Source organism: Amphimedon queenslandica, unplaced genomic scaffold (assembly GCF_000090795.2).
Source record: "Amphimedon queenslandica unplaced genomic scaffold, v1.1 AMPQUscaffold_13231, whole genome shotgun sequence".
In the NCBI taxonomy this organism is placed as follows: Eukaryota; Metazoa; Porifera; class Demospongiae; order Haplosclerida; family Niphatidae; genus Amphimedon; species Amphimedon queenslandica.
In genome coordinates this window covers 109400-126919 of record NW_003546533.1, presented here as the reverse complement: position 1 = coordinate 126919, position 17520 = coordinate 109400, and the positions used below count along the sequence as shown (strand labels likewise).

Genomic DNA, 17520 nt, shown 5'->3' with positions numbered 1-17520 from the left:
AGAGTATAGCCAATGCACTCACAAGGACTACAAGAGAAGTGTACAAGTCTCAGAAATCAATCAATACATNTACTAGCNCAAGAAAAGGTAATTATAGTACCTTAGGTTATGATGTAGATTGTATCTCTATCTCATTTTATAGTGGAGAACAATGCAACAGCTACTGCTACTACTGGAGATCATTCTGTATGTTCATGCATGATTGATGTGCTAAAATTTTATTGTTTTATGTTTACACATTTTAGACTTCAAATCAAGCAAGAGAAAGTGTGATCTTGCAGCAACTTGAAGAGCTGCTAAGAGATAAACTGAAAGAAAAGGTAAATAAAAGAATAATAATGATAGTTTTTATAACCTTATAGTCAACCACTACTGGTGGAGGTATGGTAGATGAAGTACTTCAACAACTCCGGAGTTTATTGCACCCAACTAACAAAGGAGGGATAAAAACTGCACATGATCATGCTTATCTTACTGCTACTAATCCTTATGCTACTATAAGAAGAGGAAACACAACTGGAAAGGGAAGCAACAAATCTTCACGTCATTCTGTTACCGAGCAGACCCTAACTAGCTATCCTGTGAATCACAGCATCTCAATGCCAGGCTCAAGACCTTTAAACATGCTTCCTGAGCCTCCACCACCATATTCTGTATCAGCTCCAACTCACAATAGATCAATGCAGTATTCGGCATCAATGATGAATCTTAATCCCAAACCACAACCTCCTCCAGTACTGAGCCCAACACATGCAAACAGTACCAGACAGCTACTCCATGCATGGAAGGAAGCTAGCACTGATCACACTCCATCAGCTCATAATAAATCTAATTCTAAGAAGACTCCTTCAGCTATGCGACAGTATGTTAGCTCACCTGACCTCTCTCCTCAAGAACATCAATACACATCAGAAGTAAAACCATTCAACTCCACAAGACTAACATTGAATGTTTTCTCTCGCCTTCTTTAGGAACTAAGACAAGCTGAAATGTATGGTACTATCACTCGTCGTAGGAGCACTAAGAGATCTTTGTCATACCACCAGGAGGGGACAGTGCATGCTAACACATTAACTGATACTCCTTTGTCTTCTCGTCAGCCTACTGCAGCACTAACGATCCCACAAAACAGAAAACCTTCAAAATGAGATGATCAAGGCTGCATTTAAACATAAGCCAAGTTGATAGCATTCTCATGACTTGTGTATTATAGTGTACTATTTATTAACTTTTAAGAACATTTTAATGATGAATTATCTCCAAAATGTGCATATACAGACAGAGGCCTAACTGGTATTTACTAGGCATACCAATATCTTGTTGGTCTGCTTTAGGTACCAATCTAATAAATTTTTTTGCAAAAAAAACCATTCGTTTTTAGGGGTGAAAAATCCTAGTAGTATCCACAATTGCTTTAACATACATTACGTCTTCTTTTACGTATGATTCATTGTCGAGGATTTTTAACTCGGCAAATTTTGGACACCCAGAGGCGATATTCATGTCTGATTTTGGTCTCTGGAAGCTACTTGAACTAGGAGATGGCTTGAAGGTTTGCACAATGTGCCTCTTGTGGTCTTGATCCACCATGATTAAAGACACTTTGTAGTCAAAAGGCCACTTTAATAATGGGTCATATTCACCTATAGAGTGTAAACATGACAGTCAGACAAATTCATTTGATGGAAAATTGTCAGAAGCTAATACCGTATAACGCTTTATTTTGGCAATTTTGCTGTAAAATTGTAATTGGCGGTTTTTAATTTGGCGATTTTTGTGTACACATGCATTACTGAGCATGCACATTAACGATTGGCGGTTTTAATATTGGTGATTCTGCTTGCAAACCGCCAATCGCCAAAATAAAACTCCACCAAATTAAAGCGTTATACGGTATTCATACAATGCAAAACAATGTAAAAATGAATCCTCTTTTGATGAATAATGTATATTTAGTTCACTCTTTACACTTAAAATTATTTTAAAACCTAGAAACCAAGTTATAGTTCTTACCTTTCATCAACACGAAAAAAATGGATAGATGTGTATTATACCCAATCCCATCTCCATTGAGATAGGCACGAATACACATCTTATATCCATTTCGTCCAGTGTAGAAAGGTGGACTGTAGATTGATGTGATTTTCCCTTCAATTGCATCTCTTTTCCTTCGTTTGACGTCAGGTATGCGCCACAAAAATGAGCCATTGTAGGTAGAAGCAAGAGAAGCTTGTAATTGTAACTCGAGCTCTGATAGATGAACTTTTAACATCCCAGACGTCCTTTCCTGCTCTGCTAATTTCTGCTCGATTGATCCTCCCATTTTGCTATCACTTGTTGACATGTCGTCATAGCCCTGGTTAAGAGGACGGTAGCTTGCTCCAGATTCCAGCTTATTAACTTTGTCATTTAGTTGTTTAACTCTTTCTTGTAAGTCCAGTATAATTTGATTTGAAGGTTCTCCTTTAAGACGCTCTTCAAGTTGTTTGACTTGTTGCATTTGTGAGGAGCTATCATTAATCATTTGATCCTTAAATTTGGAAATACTTTCAGTAAAGTCTGTGAGCTCTTTTCGAATCTCTTTCACTTCTACTTTCAATTGTGTCTCCAATGTCTTGATAAACAATCCTAGCCTTTGGAGATGCATGAAGAGTTGTTCACGCTCTAAATGACTTGTAAGATTTGGATGCCTTCTGTTTATCTGCATTTAAAATAATTAAATGAGTAGCTAAGTTACAAATAATAAATTGGACAGCAGAGCAGTGTTGGGGTGTTTTCCCGGGGAAATTCCCCAAACTTGAATGTTGTTACTAACATAACTTTAGACATATATGTACATTTACCTTTGTTTGGCATCCAAAACAAGTTAACTTTTCTGTGCAGTTAAGTAGCACATGGTTATCCATCTAATAATTATGATGATAGATGAGATCATTGTTCCATTTGGTATATAAGCACAAAACTCACTTCACTCCTTGGCATTTCAATGAGACAATGATCACAAGTATAAGGGGCATTAGGACAACTCAATAGGTGATCCTTAACATATGAATTATAAAATTACTATAATTATCCATCTTATCTTCTTACATCATAGTCTCCAGCCAACAATTCGCTTCTGCAATGTGGACATCGGACTTTTCGAAATGGGCACTCTTCTTGTTCATGTTTCCTCAACTTTCCAAGAGGGATTCTTTTACCGCAGCCAAGAGAACACCTCTCAGTCTTATACTCACAGTGAGCTTTGTGGTTATGCTATAAAGGAACAAAAGACCTCAACAACTATCATACTGTTACAATGTTATTGCAGCTGTCAACCACAATCCCGCCCTTGAAGTTCTGCCCAATACCCTCAAGTACCTCATGGTCTTTCAGTGTTCCTGTCCATTCACAACCATTCTCATAGTTCTCACATAGTACCGGAAGCTTATCAATCTCTCTTCTAACAGCGATGTCAGGATGTGTCTATAAATACATGCATAAGAACAAGTTTAACATGATTATTAATGGATTACATATATAATTGCAAACAACATTTCATTAGATTAGTGTACAAACTTACAGGTTCAGATGGATCAACTCCCAATTTCTGAGCTTTTGAACCAAAAGAACTAAATGATAAGACATAACACGCCCCCTTCTTCATTTGACATCATACCTTAGGGTCTCCCAGCAAGTCTTACAGAACCTAAGACCTTCTTCATTTTGTATAGCGTCTCTTAGTATCAGTTCACACGAGGAGCAAAGAAGAGACTCTAACCGGGCGTACTCACCATTAATCTTTAAGTCATAACCCGGCATCACAAAACAAAGTCAAAGTCCTTATCAGATACATCAACCGCCAATGAAAACCGTCATGCGTCTTCTTTAGGACTAGTAATAGTAATCTGATCTGTGTAATTTAAGTCTGATCTGGTATGCAAGTGACGTATTGCTACGTATAGAGATCTTAATTCTTAATTGTTAAAAAATGGCTACTCCCAGATCTTGTGTGAAACACTGTCATAGATTCTTGTTCACTAGTACTCCAGTATTTGGTCTGAGCAATCTGTTTAAAAAAATTGTCTTTGGAAATGAAAGGTACCATAATATTGATTAGTGCTATGGACTAATATGCATAATTTTAATTATATAATGCATGGGTTGCATCTTCATGTCTTGTGAGGTTACTATAAATGCAATGAATATGTACAAATCATTGTTCAGTCATCATGCTATATCAGCATTTTCATTTTAGTCCATTGCCCATTGGGACATTAACTCCTAAAGAGTCGAAACTCCGTCCATTGAAGTTGAGCAGGAATGAACTTGAAGTGAAAGTTAAAGAAATGGCGACCACTATCTTACCAATTAGTGATAATGACGATTGGACTAGAAATAGGATTGATCATAATTTGGAGATGAAGAGCAAAGTAAGTTACTGTGTACAATACTTTTACAAATTAATATTAAAAATATTCCAAGACTTCAATTGTAAAACAATATCTATGTAAACAATATCAATATGTGAATGTAATTTATACGTCAATATATACACCATATTTGAATGTATAGCTAAATATTTTAATTCCAAACAAGATATGAGACAATAATAAGATGCCAAATTTAAGTATATTATTAAATTCCGTTACGTTGCTATAAGGAAAATTGAATTTGCAGTATAATTACTGAACAGTTGCTTGCTCAATTTATGATAATCAATTGATTTTGCTGGCAAGATGTTTTAAGATAGCTATGTTTTCATTTCTAGTGTTTTGGTTACACTAAAACCTCAAACTGAAGGACTTCTTATGGGATGTAATTTGGGACTGGATTTGTTTTTTTGAGCTTCTAATTAAAATTTCTTTAAGATACTTTATCACCAACTTGCTAAATGCCCACCATGCATACACAGGAAAACAGTCACTAATTATAATTATTTTTGTATTCATCAGTAGCTCATACATATATAATAATAATTTTATATGCTCATGCTTTACAATTTTATTTAACTAATTTTTTATTTCATTTTTTATCATTAGATCCTTTACGAGTGTGAGAAGCAGTTCCAGCGACAGGTACCCAGTAATGCCCTAAAAGGTATATCAACTCTTGGGGACATTGTATCATTCTTTCACACTCCTCCTGCCCCTCCCCCTGGCCTCCTCTTCCCTGATCTCAGGGACCAATCAAAGTTACCACAGAATCTCTCAGTTGAGCTGCCTAGTCAAGCAAAGCCCAGAGAGAGGGTTCCATTTCAGAACTATGACAATCCTAAACACTCTCACTTTCCTAATAAGAAAGAACTCCAGAAGCAGTACCAGGCAAGATACAAAGGGAAAGGTGGGAAGAAGTAGACTAATAGTCTTGTACACTATTCAATGATATCCCATTGTGTATAATAATAATAATGATATTATATTGAAATAAAAATATTGATATACAAAAATAATTACATTTTCATTATGGTGGTGATAATAATAATAATAATAATAATATCTACACATAGACTATAATATATATATATAAATAATGTCAGTCCTTTTGTTTTACTAAGAGTACTGGTGCTTCCCTGGGAATAATCACCAAAGCATAATAGACAACAGCATCTTCTGGTATCAGTAACTCTGTGTGTGTGTAGAAATAAGAGTAAAATAACACTAATTATAGAATTTGCACCCTTTAACACTAAATAGTGCTACATTCTTGAGACCAGAAGCACTTGTACCAACTCATTGCACAGTACTGGTGCATCCAAACTTATTATTATTACACTATTCAATAAAACTACACAATACTTGGTACTATTAACAACTACCCATTCATCCTCCATTCAGCTAACCTTTCTTATCGTGTATCTGATACAAACTGAATGCCTTTATATTATCAGTATGCTGCTGGACAATGTCATACTTTTCTAGTGCCCTCCTGATTACACTATCAGTATGTTCTGTCTTCTCTATCTAAAGTACAGTGGGAGTGAGATATAGATTAAACTGAGGTTACACAGTGTTATGATAACTGTGATAAAGAACATACCGTATAGCTGGTTTATTTCGTGGCCTCAAATTTTTGCTGCTTAAATTTTCATTAGAATTAATTTTAGTGCCTTACTAAATTTTTGTTAATATTTAATTGGTTTTAATAAAATTTAGTGGAATTAATTTTAGTGGATTTGAGCCTGCACGAAAATTAATTCCACACGAAATAAACCAGCTATACGGTAGTAGGTGGTTTTATAGGTACTATTATTATAATAAATTTTTACTTACTAAAATACTTTTATAATTGCAGCAAGTGAGTGATGTTACTATGGTTATCTTTACAATGATCGTGCTGTGTATCTCGTGGCAACTGTTGCTCCTCTGGGATATTGATAGTGGTTTTAAATCACCACTACTACTATCATCATCATCGTCGTCGTTCTTTGATAGTCTGGGGATGTCTCCGACTGCTATTGTTAATAAACTGTATACAAAAAGGGGAAGGAGAGAGAGAGGATAGGGAAAGAGAAGGGAAGAGGGAAAGAACTGATAGTAATTATGGGTCTATATATGTTCTTTGTATTACATTACATTACTTTTATGTGAGTCATAATATAATTAGCATGTAGTATCTGTCTTATACATAGTCTTATCATTGTACATTATTAGATAATTTATTGCTTGTATAATGTGCAGTAATAATACTACAAGTCTACATGCAGTGGCCTCACTGGTCTGACATGACAACGCATTACAATAACCACGATACAAGTACAGCCAGGAAAACTGGCTTTATTGATGAAGACTAGATCTTGGCAACACAATATCCTCAATGCTACACGATATACAATGAGACTATTGTACTATCATAATACTATACTACACTTGTATAGTACATACCAGGAAATAAGGCTGCAGTGATATCATATATCATGAGAGTATAATTGGGTATTTTTCAGAAATTGGCAAAAATGCTTGTAACTTGAAAAAATTAAGTCAGAAATGGCTCAAACTTTTTAGATAGCATAAGAACATCAATGTGTATAAGAAAATGTAATAAAAATGAGGGATCATTTTCGAGCCAATTTTTTGAAAAATTCATGGGCTATAGCACAGGGTATTTTTCAGATTTTTGCCAATTTTTAGAAATGCTCATAACTTAAGAAATTAAAGTCGGAATTGGCTCAAACTTTCTACATAGCATAAGGACATCAATATGTATTATAAAATGTAATAAAAATTGGGGGTGATTTTTCAGCCATTTTTTGGAAAAAACCATGGGCTATAGTACAGGGTCTTTTTCAGATTTTGGCACATTTTTAAAAATGGCCATGACTTTAAAAATTAAAGTTAGAATCAGCTCAAACTTTCTACACAGCATAAGTACATCAATATGCATCAGAAAATGTAATAAAAATTGGGGGTGATTTTTTTACCCATTTTTTGGAAAAAACCATAGTACAGGGTAATTTTCAGATTTTGGCACATTTTTAAAAATGGCCATAACTCAAAAAAATTAAATCAGAATTAGCTCAAACTTTCTACATAGCAAAAGGACATCAATATGTATTAGAAAATGTAATAAAAATTGGGAATGATTTTGGAGTCAATTTTTTCAAAAAAATCCACAGGCTATAGCCCATAGAATTTTTCAAAAATTGGCACATTTAAAAATTATTATAGCACAAAATTTAATAATGAAATTATAACACAGACATCAGAATAAATTATTAAAGTAATTTTCATTAAATTATAAGTATTTATACAAATTCAATTTATCACTAATAAAATTGGACCTATGCAATGGAATGGAAGAAAAGACATCTTCCTCCTCCAATACCCAGTACATAATCAATGCCCATAGACCATCACATAGTAAACATGTACACATACACCCTCTTCATCCTCCTACATTCACAACTCAACACAAGATGTACATTTCATGTAGTTCAACAGATGATCATGTACTGATCCAAAAGCAAACAAGAAATAATGCATAAATACATGATACAGGTAATGGATGATCACCCACAGGAACACAATGACTAATACTATATAAAGTTATGAATATAAATTCACCAAACATAGCATTATATTCCACATCAACCATGTACATTATATGTACATGTATGTCACACTCACAAACGGAAATTACAATACAATGAAGGTTACAATAATATAGTGAATTACAAAATGATTCTATTACAAATTTAAATGCCAGACATTACATATACACAGAGAGAGAGAGAGAGAGAGAAGATAGAGGATATGTAGTGGTGAATCAATGAAATCAAGGGATTTTTAGGCTATTTGCACTAAAGATGTGAATTATCAAAATATTCTTGAGCACATAATGTATTCTCTTGGTTATGCTAAAATGAAAAACAGCCAATGGCAATAAGAGAATAATACACTCTCTTGATGAAAGCCATTACAATAAACACACAGCATTAGGGAACACAATGACCAAAGACTAACTGTAGTGATTTCTTTACTAATAGGGTTTGATGGAGTGGAGTCGAGCTAGGGGAAGACTTTGGAGAAGGAGAAGTAGTGGAACAAACCTCAAGCTCTTTCGACAGCATAAAACTAGACAAAGAAGGAAACGGGCATAACTGAATTAGAGTATTATGATAAACATTACCTTTCGCTTTCAGAGAGTGTGGGGCTTGTGTATAGCCAGTGAACCAGTGAGAGGTTTAATGGGAGAAGGTACTTGCTGGCACTGGCCTGGAAAAGGGTTAGTTTAGCTATGATTTCAAACTCTTTTCTTCTTTTTTCAAAGTTGATTAAGCCATCCTGTAATTATAAGACACAGAAAGAAAGAATTAAGTATATTTAGAGAGAAGAAATTAAGAGCAAAAGGGAGAGAGAGAGAGAAAGAGAGAGAAAGAAAGGGGAAGAATGAGAGAGAGGGGTAGAGAAAAAGAAAATAATGATAAAGTGGGAGGGTAAGTGTGTTAGTGTGGACATAAATATTATAAGTATTAAATAAAAATCAAATAAAAATTAATATGAGAGGAATGGAAGCATTAAAGATCAATCAATATTGACATAATTGTGTTACTTTGTTGACATCAGGAAGAGCAGTGTGTAACATTGTTAAATCAGTTAACAAAGTACCCAAATATGGGACCACTCCATGTACAGCTTCCTATGGTATATAAATAAATAAATAAATAAATAATAATAAATCTATTTTTTAATGATTACATAAGTTTGTCTTCTGTGTGTACCCTTTCCAGTTGCTTCCTATAGAGACAAAAAAAATTGTATGGAATTAATTTTAACCTACAAGTGTTATTTCATTACTTTATCTAAAACATCTCTGAAAGTTTGGAAATTCGATTCACTTGATATTAGCTCATCTAATTCCTTGAAGACTGACCTTCTGTCGCTGTATAATAGATATAAACAACATAAAATATTAAAGGAAAATAATTATTGTTTTTAGCACTTAAATTTGAAGAGTAAAAGCAAATCACTAGCGTTCAAATTATATAAAACACTATTTTAGATGGGCTTGCTACTTAAAGTTTATTATATCTCCAAAGTCCAAATTAAAAACACAAGTTGCATTTTAATGGGAAAATTGCCAAATAAAATCACAGCCAATATACATCATGTACACACTGAATGGGGGCAGACATCATGACGTCCTGATAAGTTAATAATTGTCTTGAAATTTCATTAATGCCTCAAGTTATGAATTAAGTGTTAAAATTATCTTAGGACTGCTCCCATTCACCAAAGGAACAGATTGTTGCTCATTTCATAGCTTGGCTTTGACAGCAGGCTTAAGGCTGGTTTACAATATTACGCTAGTCCTGGTATTACGTTGACGCTGGAATCGAATCTAATTCAATTCCAGCGGAAAGCATGCGTCAAAATGTCAAATTGCCCACACTTCTGATTAAAAATTGACGGTATGTTGGCCTAGCGTCATATTATGAACCAGCCCTTATAATAGGTGGATAGACAAACATTGTCAATGGGAAATAGCAGTAAGTTAATAATGATAATAATAATGAATTGTCTGAGCACTAAACCAGTTAAAAAACAAAATTTAATAATACCATGCACTCCTTTCATACACATGGTCTGATGTACATGTATAAAGTAATTACAAAAGCATGAAGTGCCTTAAAAGAGCTGATTTTATCACAAGTGTTGTCCCATTATAATAGGCTGATAATTACTAATAAAGGAGTAATAACCCACAACACCAAAATAAAAATATACTAATTGAGCAATAGAGCCAAATCATACTCCCCCACCTGACACAAAAATGCATCAAAACACACATGTGTACGCAATGTTTAATAAACAAGCATTCCTTACCTGCTCAGTCCAGCCCATGACCTCTTTAATCTAAACAAACTCGAGCTCTGAAGTCCGGACATGATCGCTTTCATCGACGAAAAGTTTTTTAACATGCGACAGCTTTGAGCTATGTCGATCCAGTGGGAGATGCATTTACCGCGTGAGGAAGGAGACCTGAGGCCTTTACTATTTCTTGCTTGTAGTGTAGTTGATAATACATGAGATACCACTTTATTAAATGTGTCAATGGCTTTGTACACGCTGCTGGATTTGGTATTGTTTTTACGTACATATTCCAAGCACTGGTGTGGAATGATGCCCCTGAATATCTCCTAGGAGAGAGAGAGGGAGAGAGAGAGGGAGAGAGAGAGGGAGAGAGAGGGAGAGAGAGAGGGAGAGAGAGAGGGAGAGAGAGAGAGAGAGGGAGAGAGAGAGAGAGGGAGAGAGAGAGAGAGGGAGAGAGAGAGAGGGAGAGAGTGCTTTTAAATAGATAGGAACAAAGGCATTATAAAAGGGATGAGGGAAAAATTGAAAAGGAGGAAGGAGTTTAGAGAGAAGGAAATAAAGATGGGAGGAGAGAAATAATGTGTATATCAAAACAATAAGAGGAGTGGGAATAGAGAGAAACAAAGGAGCATACAGCATCTAATGCAGTTAAATCTTGAGCTACTTGTTGTGCTGGCTCGCTAAACCAGTTGTACTCCTTCGCTGTTCCGTTGCATCTCGGATGACAGCACATTCCAGGCTCAGTAATGGCTGGTGTTACTACTCCTCTAGGTGAAGTGGGTGTTTTCCTGTAGTGGCTTAATACTAATCTCTGCAAATCTAATAATTCGGGTAATTGTGATGTCAAGTCTTGTTTTTTTTCTAAAAAAGACTGCAAGTCGTTGAAGAGGTTTGATTCGTGAAAGTCTATGACGTATTTATCCAACCAGACACGAATGAAAGATACTATGGACCTATAAACACAGAGTACCATACAACAATGGTTATCAGGGCTTCACATAGTGATAATGATTGAGAAATGAGTAGAAGTGATGAGTATTAGTAGTAAAGGTATTTTAAGCATATGGCTTGTATGCATACGTGCACATGTAGCATAAAATTACTAATAAAATCAATATTTATACTTTCATAATAGGTACTGTATACTATAGTAAATGCAAGGGGAAATGCAATTGAAAAAATTATCCCAAGTACATCTGTACAGGCTTGGAAATGAGGCAAGTGTGTAATTGGGAAAAAAGGAAGAGAACAATAAACAATTCTAATGCTCAAACACCAACAAACTTTATTGCGTTTGGTTGATCTTGACAGACTTCTTCCTTAACTGCTGTTGCTGATGTCAGTCTAAACATTATAAGTACACAGTGAAAGAATAAAACACTTTACATCATAATAATATACCTGTCTAATAAACATTGCAGTAACTGGGTAGGGGTCATAAAAGTTCTATAAACGGCGAGGAAACACATTCTATAAGAGTGGTCCACGTTTCCATCTTCTGGTACAAGATGATCAACCAAAGCATCGGCTGGTCCGTACTGGATGCTTCTTTCAAGTTGCGAGGTCCAGAGGCGACGGTTGTCCTGTGTTTCGTCTACATCGCAGTGAACCTTTCTCAGGGAGAGAGAGTAGATGACTCCATTTTCACTCACTTCCCCGAGTGGCTGTAGAAAGAGAGACATCATACACTTAGTAGCACTGGAACAGGACGCACTGTATCTGTTTTATCTGATGTCTTTCCTCCATTCGGATGTCCTGCCCCATGCGTCATTGCCGTAGGTGGAGCTGCTATTTGCAAAGCTTAAAGAGGGTGGAGCTCGTTGTCTGCAAAAGTGAGAATTGGTGATAAGCTCTAAAGTGTGAGAATGTGACATGAATTCTAGCAAGCTGCGAAAGTCTTGCTCCAGGTCCAACCAAGGCTCGTCTGAAAGTGAAAGAAGCATCAATAGTAGACCAGAAACTAGAGTTAGTTGGAATTTACTAATTATTATTATTATTGCTTTAAAAATTAATTTTATTCTTCCACCGTGAATGATGCATAGAATCAAATGCTAACATGGTACATACCAAGGTTTATTGCTAGCAGTCGTGGGATTACAGCTCATAACAATCGTATCAAGAAAATGGCCCAATCAGCATGTCAAGAGAGACAGGAAGTGAGACCTAAAAGCACAATTTTAGTATAAATTATATTGAAGCAGCAAATTAGATAGAACCCATGCAACTCATAATGATACACCAACTGTATCTACAGCTAATAATACTCCTAATCAAGAATAAAAATTATATTGAACTGCTGCAATTGCATGCATGCATGTGAACTAGCTGCATATACTATAGTATGGTAGATCTAATTTTTCCAATAATAGGCTCTGAGTCCACTACATAACAACAGCAAGCAATTGTGGGATGAGTACTATACAGGTATTACCATTGCACTCATAGCACAGGCCAGAATAATGCTAGTACTTATTTCTGCATTTCTATTGTGCATATCTATATAATTGTACTACTGAAGAGCTAATGGAAATCATTTTTTTAGATGATAAAATTCGTTCTCTCCCAATCCCTCCATCACACTTCCCAAGACAGCTTGACTCCAATCCACCCCATGCCAACAACATCACTCACATATTCAAATCGTAAGAACACTAAAATAACAATTAGGTGGACAAATTTGAACCACGAATAATGGCTACTTTTCCTTGTTACTTTACAGGTCCAATTATCCGGCCAGTGTCCTCTATTCGAGATATGGCATTCCACTGTTTCCAATTAATGCTCAGTTTGATACAGCTCACAAAAGTGACATGGTCTGGCACAACAAACCACTTCAATCAATGTTTGCTCACGTGGGAGGAACACAGCGACGCCACTTCACCGTAGCACCCGACTGGAGGCATCTCTCAAAAACTTTATAAACAAACTAGAACTCGTTATTTGAAACAATAGTATACGCATTTGATTAAAATGTAGCAAATTAAATAATTGCTAGTTAGATCCTACTAAAATTTAGTTATTATTGATTAGCATGTCCAATCAGCACTTATTGTGGCTGGGGTGTGATACGAATGTAGGGCTTCCCAGAAGGGACATCAGCTACCTTGAATCCTTTGGGAAAGAGCTTGGCAGCATCATCATTGGAGACACTTGGTACTATCATACAGTCACCTCCACTCTACACACAAAGGTTGTAAATAATTAGAGTATAGTAGAGTATATTATAGAATGGTATTTAGTATAGTAAGAAATTCGTCTGTCAGACACTAAGGTACTTACTGTCCAGTTGGCTGGAGTTGCAACTTTTTTGTTGGCAGTAAGTTGAAGGGAGTCAAGGACACGAATGATTTCACTAAAGGACAATGAAGAATAGACTAGGATAAAGGCTCAAAAATGATGCTAAAATGATGCTATAGGACGCTACTATTATTGGGATTAAATTCTAAGTTTAATTTCATCTCTTGAGTTATTTATAAACCACAATTAAATGACACAAAAAATGGATAGTATGATCAAATCGTATACTAATACATACAAGAATATACATTCATTCATTGAAATAATTGCATGTAGAGAGAAAACAAACATGCGACCTTTTAAAAGAATCCCTACTTACATAAACTATCTATTCTATCAGTTTTCTTTAGGAATATTCCCATTACTAATAAGTATTTATACTATGAAATAAAGTCATGAGTGCATGCTACTAATATTACATATATTCATTACAAATTGACATGAGATGAACATGCATAAAACACAGCTGGAGGCCAATGTAAACATAATTACGACTTACTCAAAATTCCGCCCTGTTGTAGCAGGATATAAAATTTGCAACTTTAGCTTCTTGTCAGGACCAATAATAAACACCTGTAACACAATAAGATGCATAGTAGGAAATACAATACCAAAAGTGTGTAAATATGGTGGGTGGTATGTAGTATAGGATTATGTGCATGGATTATACATGTGGACAAATTCCTTACAGCCCTACAAGTCATTGGTAGACCAGCTTTATCCTTTTCCTCCGGGTCGACCATTCCTAACTGTATAGCTAGCTCACGTTTTGGATCAGAGATAATAGAATATGGAAAGTTGTCGCCCAAACCATTGTACGCCTGCAGTAAAAGTTAAAAAAGGCACAAATTAGCACAATATAGATAACATAGTGATTAAAAGGGTGAAAAATAAAAGGCTTGCTTGCCTGGATGTCTTTTATCCATTTCTTGTGGTCCTCGACCGAGTCGCAGGAGATTGCAATGACCTTTGCATTCCTCTTCTCAAACTCGGGGACAATCTTAGCTACTGCTCCTAGCTCAGTCGTACAAACAGGGGTGAAATCAGCTGGATGAGAGAACAGGACACCCCACCTATAAGTATTAAGTAGTATAATAATATCAAGACCATCTTCCAGCTTGCAAATTTTGGCTTACTTGTCTCCTAGCCAGTCGTAGTATTGGATCTGGCCTTCGGTAGTGTCGGCTTTAAAGTTTGGGAAAGCGTCTCCAAGATTCAGAGGCATACTTCGTGTCTTTGTTGCTATTCTACGAGGCAGGTAATCCAGGTATTAAGTGAGTGTGACCTTTTGTTACATGTAGTTTTGTAAAAAGATCTCTACAGCACAAGACAAGTGCGCATGCTCGAAAACACGTGGTACATGCATGTATTATTAAATTTCTACAGAATCTTTATTATAACTAAACAGTGTTAATAAAGTGAATAAAAATTGAGCAAAAATATGTTAAATATCACATTAAATTATCTAGCTACACAGCGTCAGTATCATAGATCTGAGTCGTGTCTTGAGGAACGGATAATGAACTCATTCTAGCCAGACCATATCGTGTGACGGGATCAATGGTGTATCCATTTGTATTGGACACCAGAGAGAAAACTGATCTCAATCCATTGAAGAGTCCTTCTCTCTCCTTTACCACTTCCAGCGGAGGATCTCCTTGACAGAAACGCTTGAACATCCAAGCAGCATCAAATACTCCAAGGACTCCTCTACCCATTCCACTGCCAGTTGGCCAGAACGACTATTATAAGAGGAAATTTAATAATTGGAGTAACAATGATCAATGATTATTTGTTATAAGTATTTCATGGAAATGCTTCCCAAAATTGCATCTTCTGATAAACAATAATATCTTTATGCTATGTAGAATTAAAGTGGAGCTATTTCTGATTTAAATTTTTTAAGTTATGAGCATTTAAAAAATTGGCCAAAATCTGAAAAATACCCTGTACTATAGCCCATGGTTTTTTCCAAAAAACAGCTCCAAAATGACCCCCAATTTTTATTACATTTTGTGACGTATATCAATGCCCTTATACTATGTAAAAAGTTTGAGGTATTTCCGACTTAAAATTTTTGAGTTATGCATCACTACAGCTAGCAATAAGGAATAGCAAAAATTGAGATAAAATAAAAGGTTGTCCCTAACTCACTTCAAAGAGACTATCTCCAGCAATACCAAGCAACAGTTTCTTTCCTTTCCTCTCGAGTATCTTCGAAGCATTATCAGAGTACATCATACCAGTGAAGTCAAACATTGCCACATCTTTGTCTCCTCTGTAATTTGGAGCAAACACAAGCTCACCCAGACCTCCTTTAGTAGTGTAGACTGCTGCCTCTTTGGCATAATCAACAAGAGCATCTCGACAAACGTTATCACGACTTAAAAGCTCACCAGAAGTCGGATAATCCTAGAATATATCATAAAATTTAATAGAAAATAGTCAGTTAGTAATGCAATAGTCATTTTAGTGACAATAATGTATTTAAAAGTTTATATGCTTTATCATGTTAATATGCTATGCTTAGTAGGTAAAGTGTCAAAAAGTTACTTATATCACTTATAATGCTCTTACTTTTAATAGAACTCCTTTTTCTAGTAGACTGCTCTTCTTTGCAGTCATCACAAAATAATGTGTTTCATCTTTATAATAAACTATGTTCTCTAGCTCGATCCCATGGTCCTTAGCTAACTTGTTAAAGAAAGCCTGATCACAGTGGTAGCTCCAACCACCAATCTCTTCCACAAGTATATCACTCTTCTTTCGATTGTTAACAAAGTTCATCGTTATGCCAATAGCCAGTTTAGCTCTGAATTCTTTCCCTGTAAAACCAGGGAGACAGTACTGCTTGCCATCAGCTGCTATGATGCTGTCAAAAGTTTGAGAGGAGAGAGGAGTAGTTGGAGGTTCAAAGAGTACCCTCCAGTCATCAGAGTCTGTCTGAGGCTCAATGAGGTCTTGGAACGAAACAGGGAAGTGTATCTTGACTCCAAGCAGTAGACAAGTCTTGAGCAATAAAACTTGAAGTAATCTAATGGCTGGATAAAGAAAGAATATGATAATGATTATGATAGAAAATGACACAATTGATTGCATATAGTGCAAATTGTGTTTAATTTGGAGATAATTATAGTTGAGAAGTTAAAATAAAATGGCTGATTTTCGTGTCAATTGCCAAAATATAAACTAATATAATGATACTGTATATATTTCTTACCGGCATGATGAATCGATCCAGAACAGAATCTAGAATGAAAATGCTTAGCACCAAGCCCTTTCAAATCCTGGACCACAAACGGCCAGAGGTGAACGACGTTATTACGAGTGAAACTCTCCCTCTTTTCCACAACATCCACTTCAGCTCCCAACATGATACCTTCAATGGCCATTCGGAGGCCAATAGGACCTGCACCAACTACAAGAAGTCTCTTTCCTTTGCACGGGCTCTGCCCTTCATAAACCGGCCTGGCTAGACGCTCATCTAGCATTGGCCATAAAGGATCACAACGCCAGTCGTGTAGTCTCTCCTTCAATGTCTGGTAGAAGTTTTCTCGCTGGTCCGGGTCCACCTCGACTTCGCGACAGACTGCTCTGAAAGTGGAGACAATTTCCTGGAGATCGTTAGCCTCAAAGAAGGCTCGGAATAGCTTTCCTAGGCCTTTAGATTCGCTCATTTTGTTATTGACAGGTGATTTTGGTGCTTAAAGACTAGCTCACTGTAGTTTGTCTTTTTGATTTTAAGAAAAGAAGCGCCTTTCTCTTCTTTTTATACTCACTCATTACTGGAGCATGAAGATGATTTTGCAGAATTTCAGCCACACCTAGTTTAGCCACACCTAGTTAACCCACACCTACAAATGCAAATTTAGCAAAAAAAATCAACAGTTGTTTCCTGACTTTTAAATCAAGATTTGAACCTATATTAAGT

At 35.8% G+C, this 17520-nt stretch overlaps 7 protein-coding genes across 9 annotated transcripts; 3 read left to right on the top strand and 4 right to left on the bottom strand.

Moving 5' to 3' along the window:
• Nucleotides 1-76: 76 nt before the first annotated feature.
• Nucleotides 77-1165, top strand: LOC109584209 (uncharacterized; the record flags this gene model as incomplete). Its single annotated transcript, XM_019999863.1, has 5 exons — nucleotides 77-87; nucleotides 143-186; nucleotides 246-320; nucleotides 363-914; nucleotides 972-1165. Coding segments are annotated over 5 exons (859 nt in total), but the record flags the coding sequence as incomplete, so codon positions are not given.
• Nucleotides 1166-1200: 35 nt separating this feature from the next.
• LOC100634364 (TNF receptor-associated factor 2-like) lies at nucleotides 1201-3886 on the bottom strand. The gene is made up of 8 exons (XM_019999862.1): nucleotides 3659-3886; nucleotides 3563-3611; nucleotides 3361-3465; nucleotides 3091-3255; nucleotides 2968-3039; nucleotides 2844-2906; nucleotides 2014-2701; nucleotides 1201-1643 (listed from the first exon to the last, which is right to left on the bottom strand). The coding sequence occupies exons 1-8, from the start codon at nucleotides 3799-3801 to the stop codon at nucleotides 1378-1380; spliced, it is 1551 nt and encodes a 516-aa protein (XP_019855421.1). The 5' UTR covers nucleotides 3802-3886; the 3' UTR covers nucleotides 1201-1377.
• Nucleotides 3887-3955: 69 nt separating this feature from the next.
• On the top strand, nucleotides 3956-5431 carry LOC105313754 (uncharacterized). Its single transcript, XM_011407426.2, has 3 exons — nucleotides 3956-4080; nucleotides 4238-4412; nucleotides 5022-5431. The coding sequence occupies exons 1-3, from the start codon at nucleotides 3971-3973 to the stop codon at nucleotides 5334-5336; spliced, it is 600 nt and encodes a 199-aa protein (XP_011405728.2). The 5' UTR covers nucleotides 3956-3970; the 3' UTR covers nucleotides 5337-5431.
• On the bottom strand, nucleotides 5350-12062 carry LOC100634238 (ral guanine nucleotide dissociation stimulator-like 1). 3 transcript variants are annotated; one of them, XM_019999860.1, is made up of 12 exons: nucleotides 11694-12062; nucleotides 11577-11636; nucleotides 10927-11245; nucleotides 10305-10618; nucleotides 9276-9360; nucleotides 9177-9215; nucleotides 9031-9117; nucleotides 8608-8762; nucleotides 8442-8552; nucleotides 6252-6447; nucleotides 5822-5942; nucleotides 5350-5606 (listed from the first exon to the last, which is right to left on the bottom strand). In XM_019999860.1, the coding sequence occupies exons 1-12, from the start codon at nucleotides 11975-11977 to the stop codon at nucleotides 5515-5517; spliced, it is 1863 nt and encodes a 620-aa protein (XP_019855419.1). In that variant the 5' UTR covers nucleotides 11978-12062; the 3' UTR covers nucleotides 5350-5514. The 3 variants fall into 3 exon arrangements, with proteins under 3 accessions (XP_019855419.1, XP_019855418.1, XP_019855420.1); XM_019999859.1 differs by having other exon boundaries at nucleotides 5893-5942; XM_019999861.1 differs by lacking the exons at nucleotides 5350-5606; nucleotides 5822-5942; nucleotides 6252-6447 and adding an exon at nucleotides 8010-8335.
• A 41-nt stretch (nucleotides 12063-12103) lies between these two features.
• LOC100631956 (uncharacterized) lies at nucleotides 12104-13307 on the top strand. The gene is made up of 5 exons (XM_003388556.3): nucleotides 12104-12257; nucleotides 12335-12448; nucleotides 12662-12716; nucleotides 12835-12934; nucleotides 13012-13307. Exons 1-5 carry the CDS (start codon nucleotides 12165-12167, stop codon nucleotides 13211-13213), a joined length of 564 nt encoding a protein of 187 aa, XP_003388604.1. The 5' UTR covers nucleotides 12104-12164; the 3' UTR covers nucleotides 13214-13307.
• Nucleotides 13207-14903, bottom strand: LOC100631830 (peroxiredoxin-6-like). Its single transcript, XM_003388555.3, has 6 exons — nucleotides 14726-14903; nucleotides 14497-14662; nucleotides 14279-14410; nucleotides 14089-14162; nucleotides 13572-13644; nucleotides 13207-13470 (listed from the first exon to the last, which is right to left on the bottom strand). Exons 1-6 carry the CDS (start codon nucleotides 14812-14814, stop codon nucleotides 13339-13341), a joined length of 666 nt encoding a protein of 221 aa, XP_003388603.1. The 5' UTR covers nucleotides 14815-14903; the 3' UTR covers nucleotides 13207-13338.
• Nucleotides 14904-14961: 58 nt separating this feature from the next.
• On the bottom strand, nucleotides 14962-17398 carry LOC100634111 (protein-methionine sulfoxide oxidase mical1-like). The gene is made up of 4 exons (XM_003388571.3): nucleotides 16810-17398; nucleotides 16167-16630; nucleotides 15744-16001; nucleotides 14962-15331 (listed from the first exon to the last, which is right to left on the bottom strand). Exons 1-4 carry the CDS (start codon nucleotides 17264-17266, stop codon nucleotides 15059-15061), a joined length of 1452 nt encoding a protein of 483 aa, XP_003388619.1. The 5' UTR covers nucleotides 17267-17398; the 3' UTR covers nucleotides 14962-15058.
• Nucleotides 17399-17520: the final 122 nt, after the last annotated feature.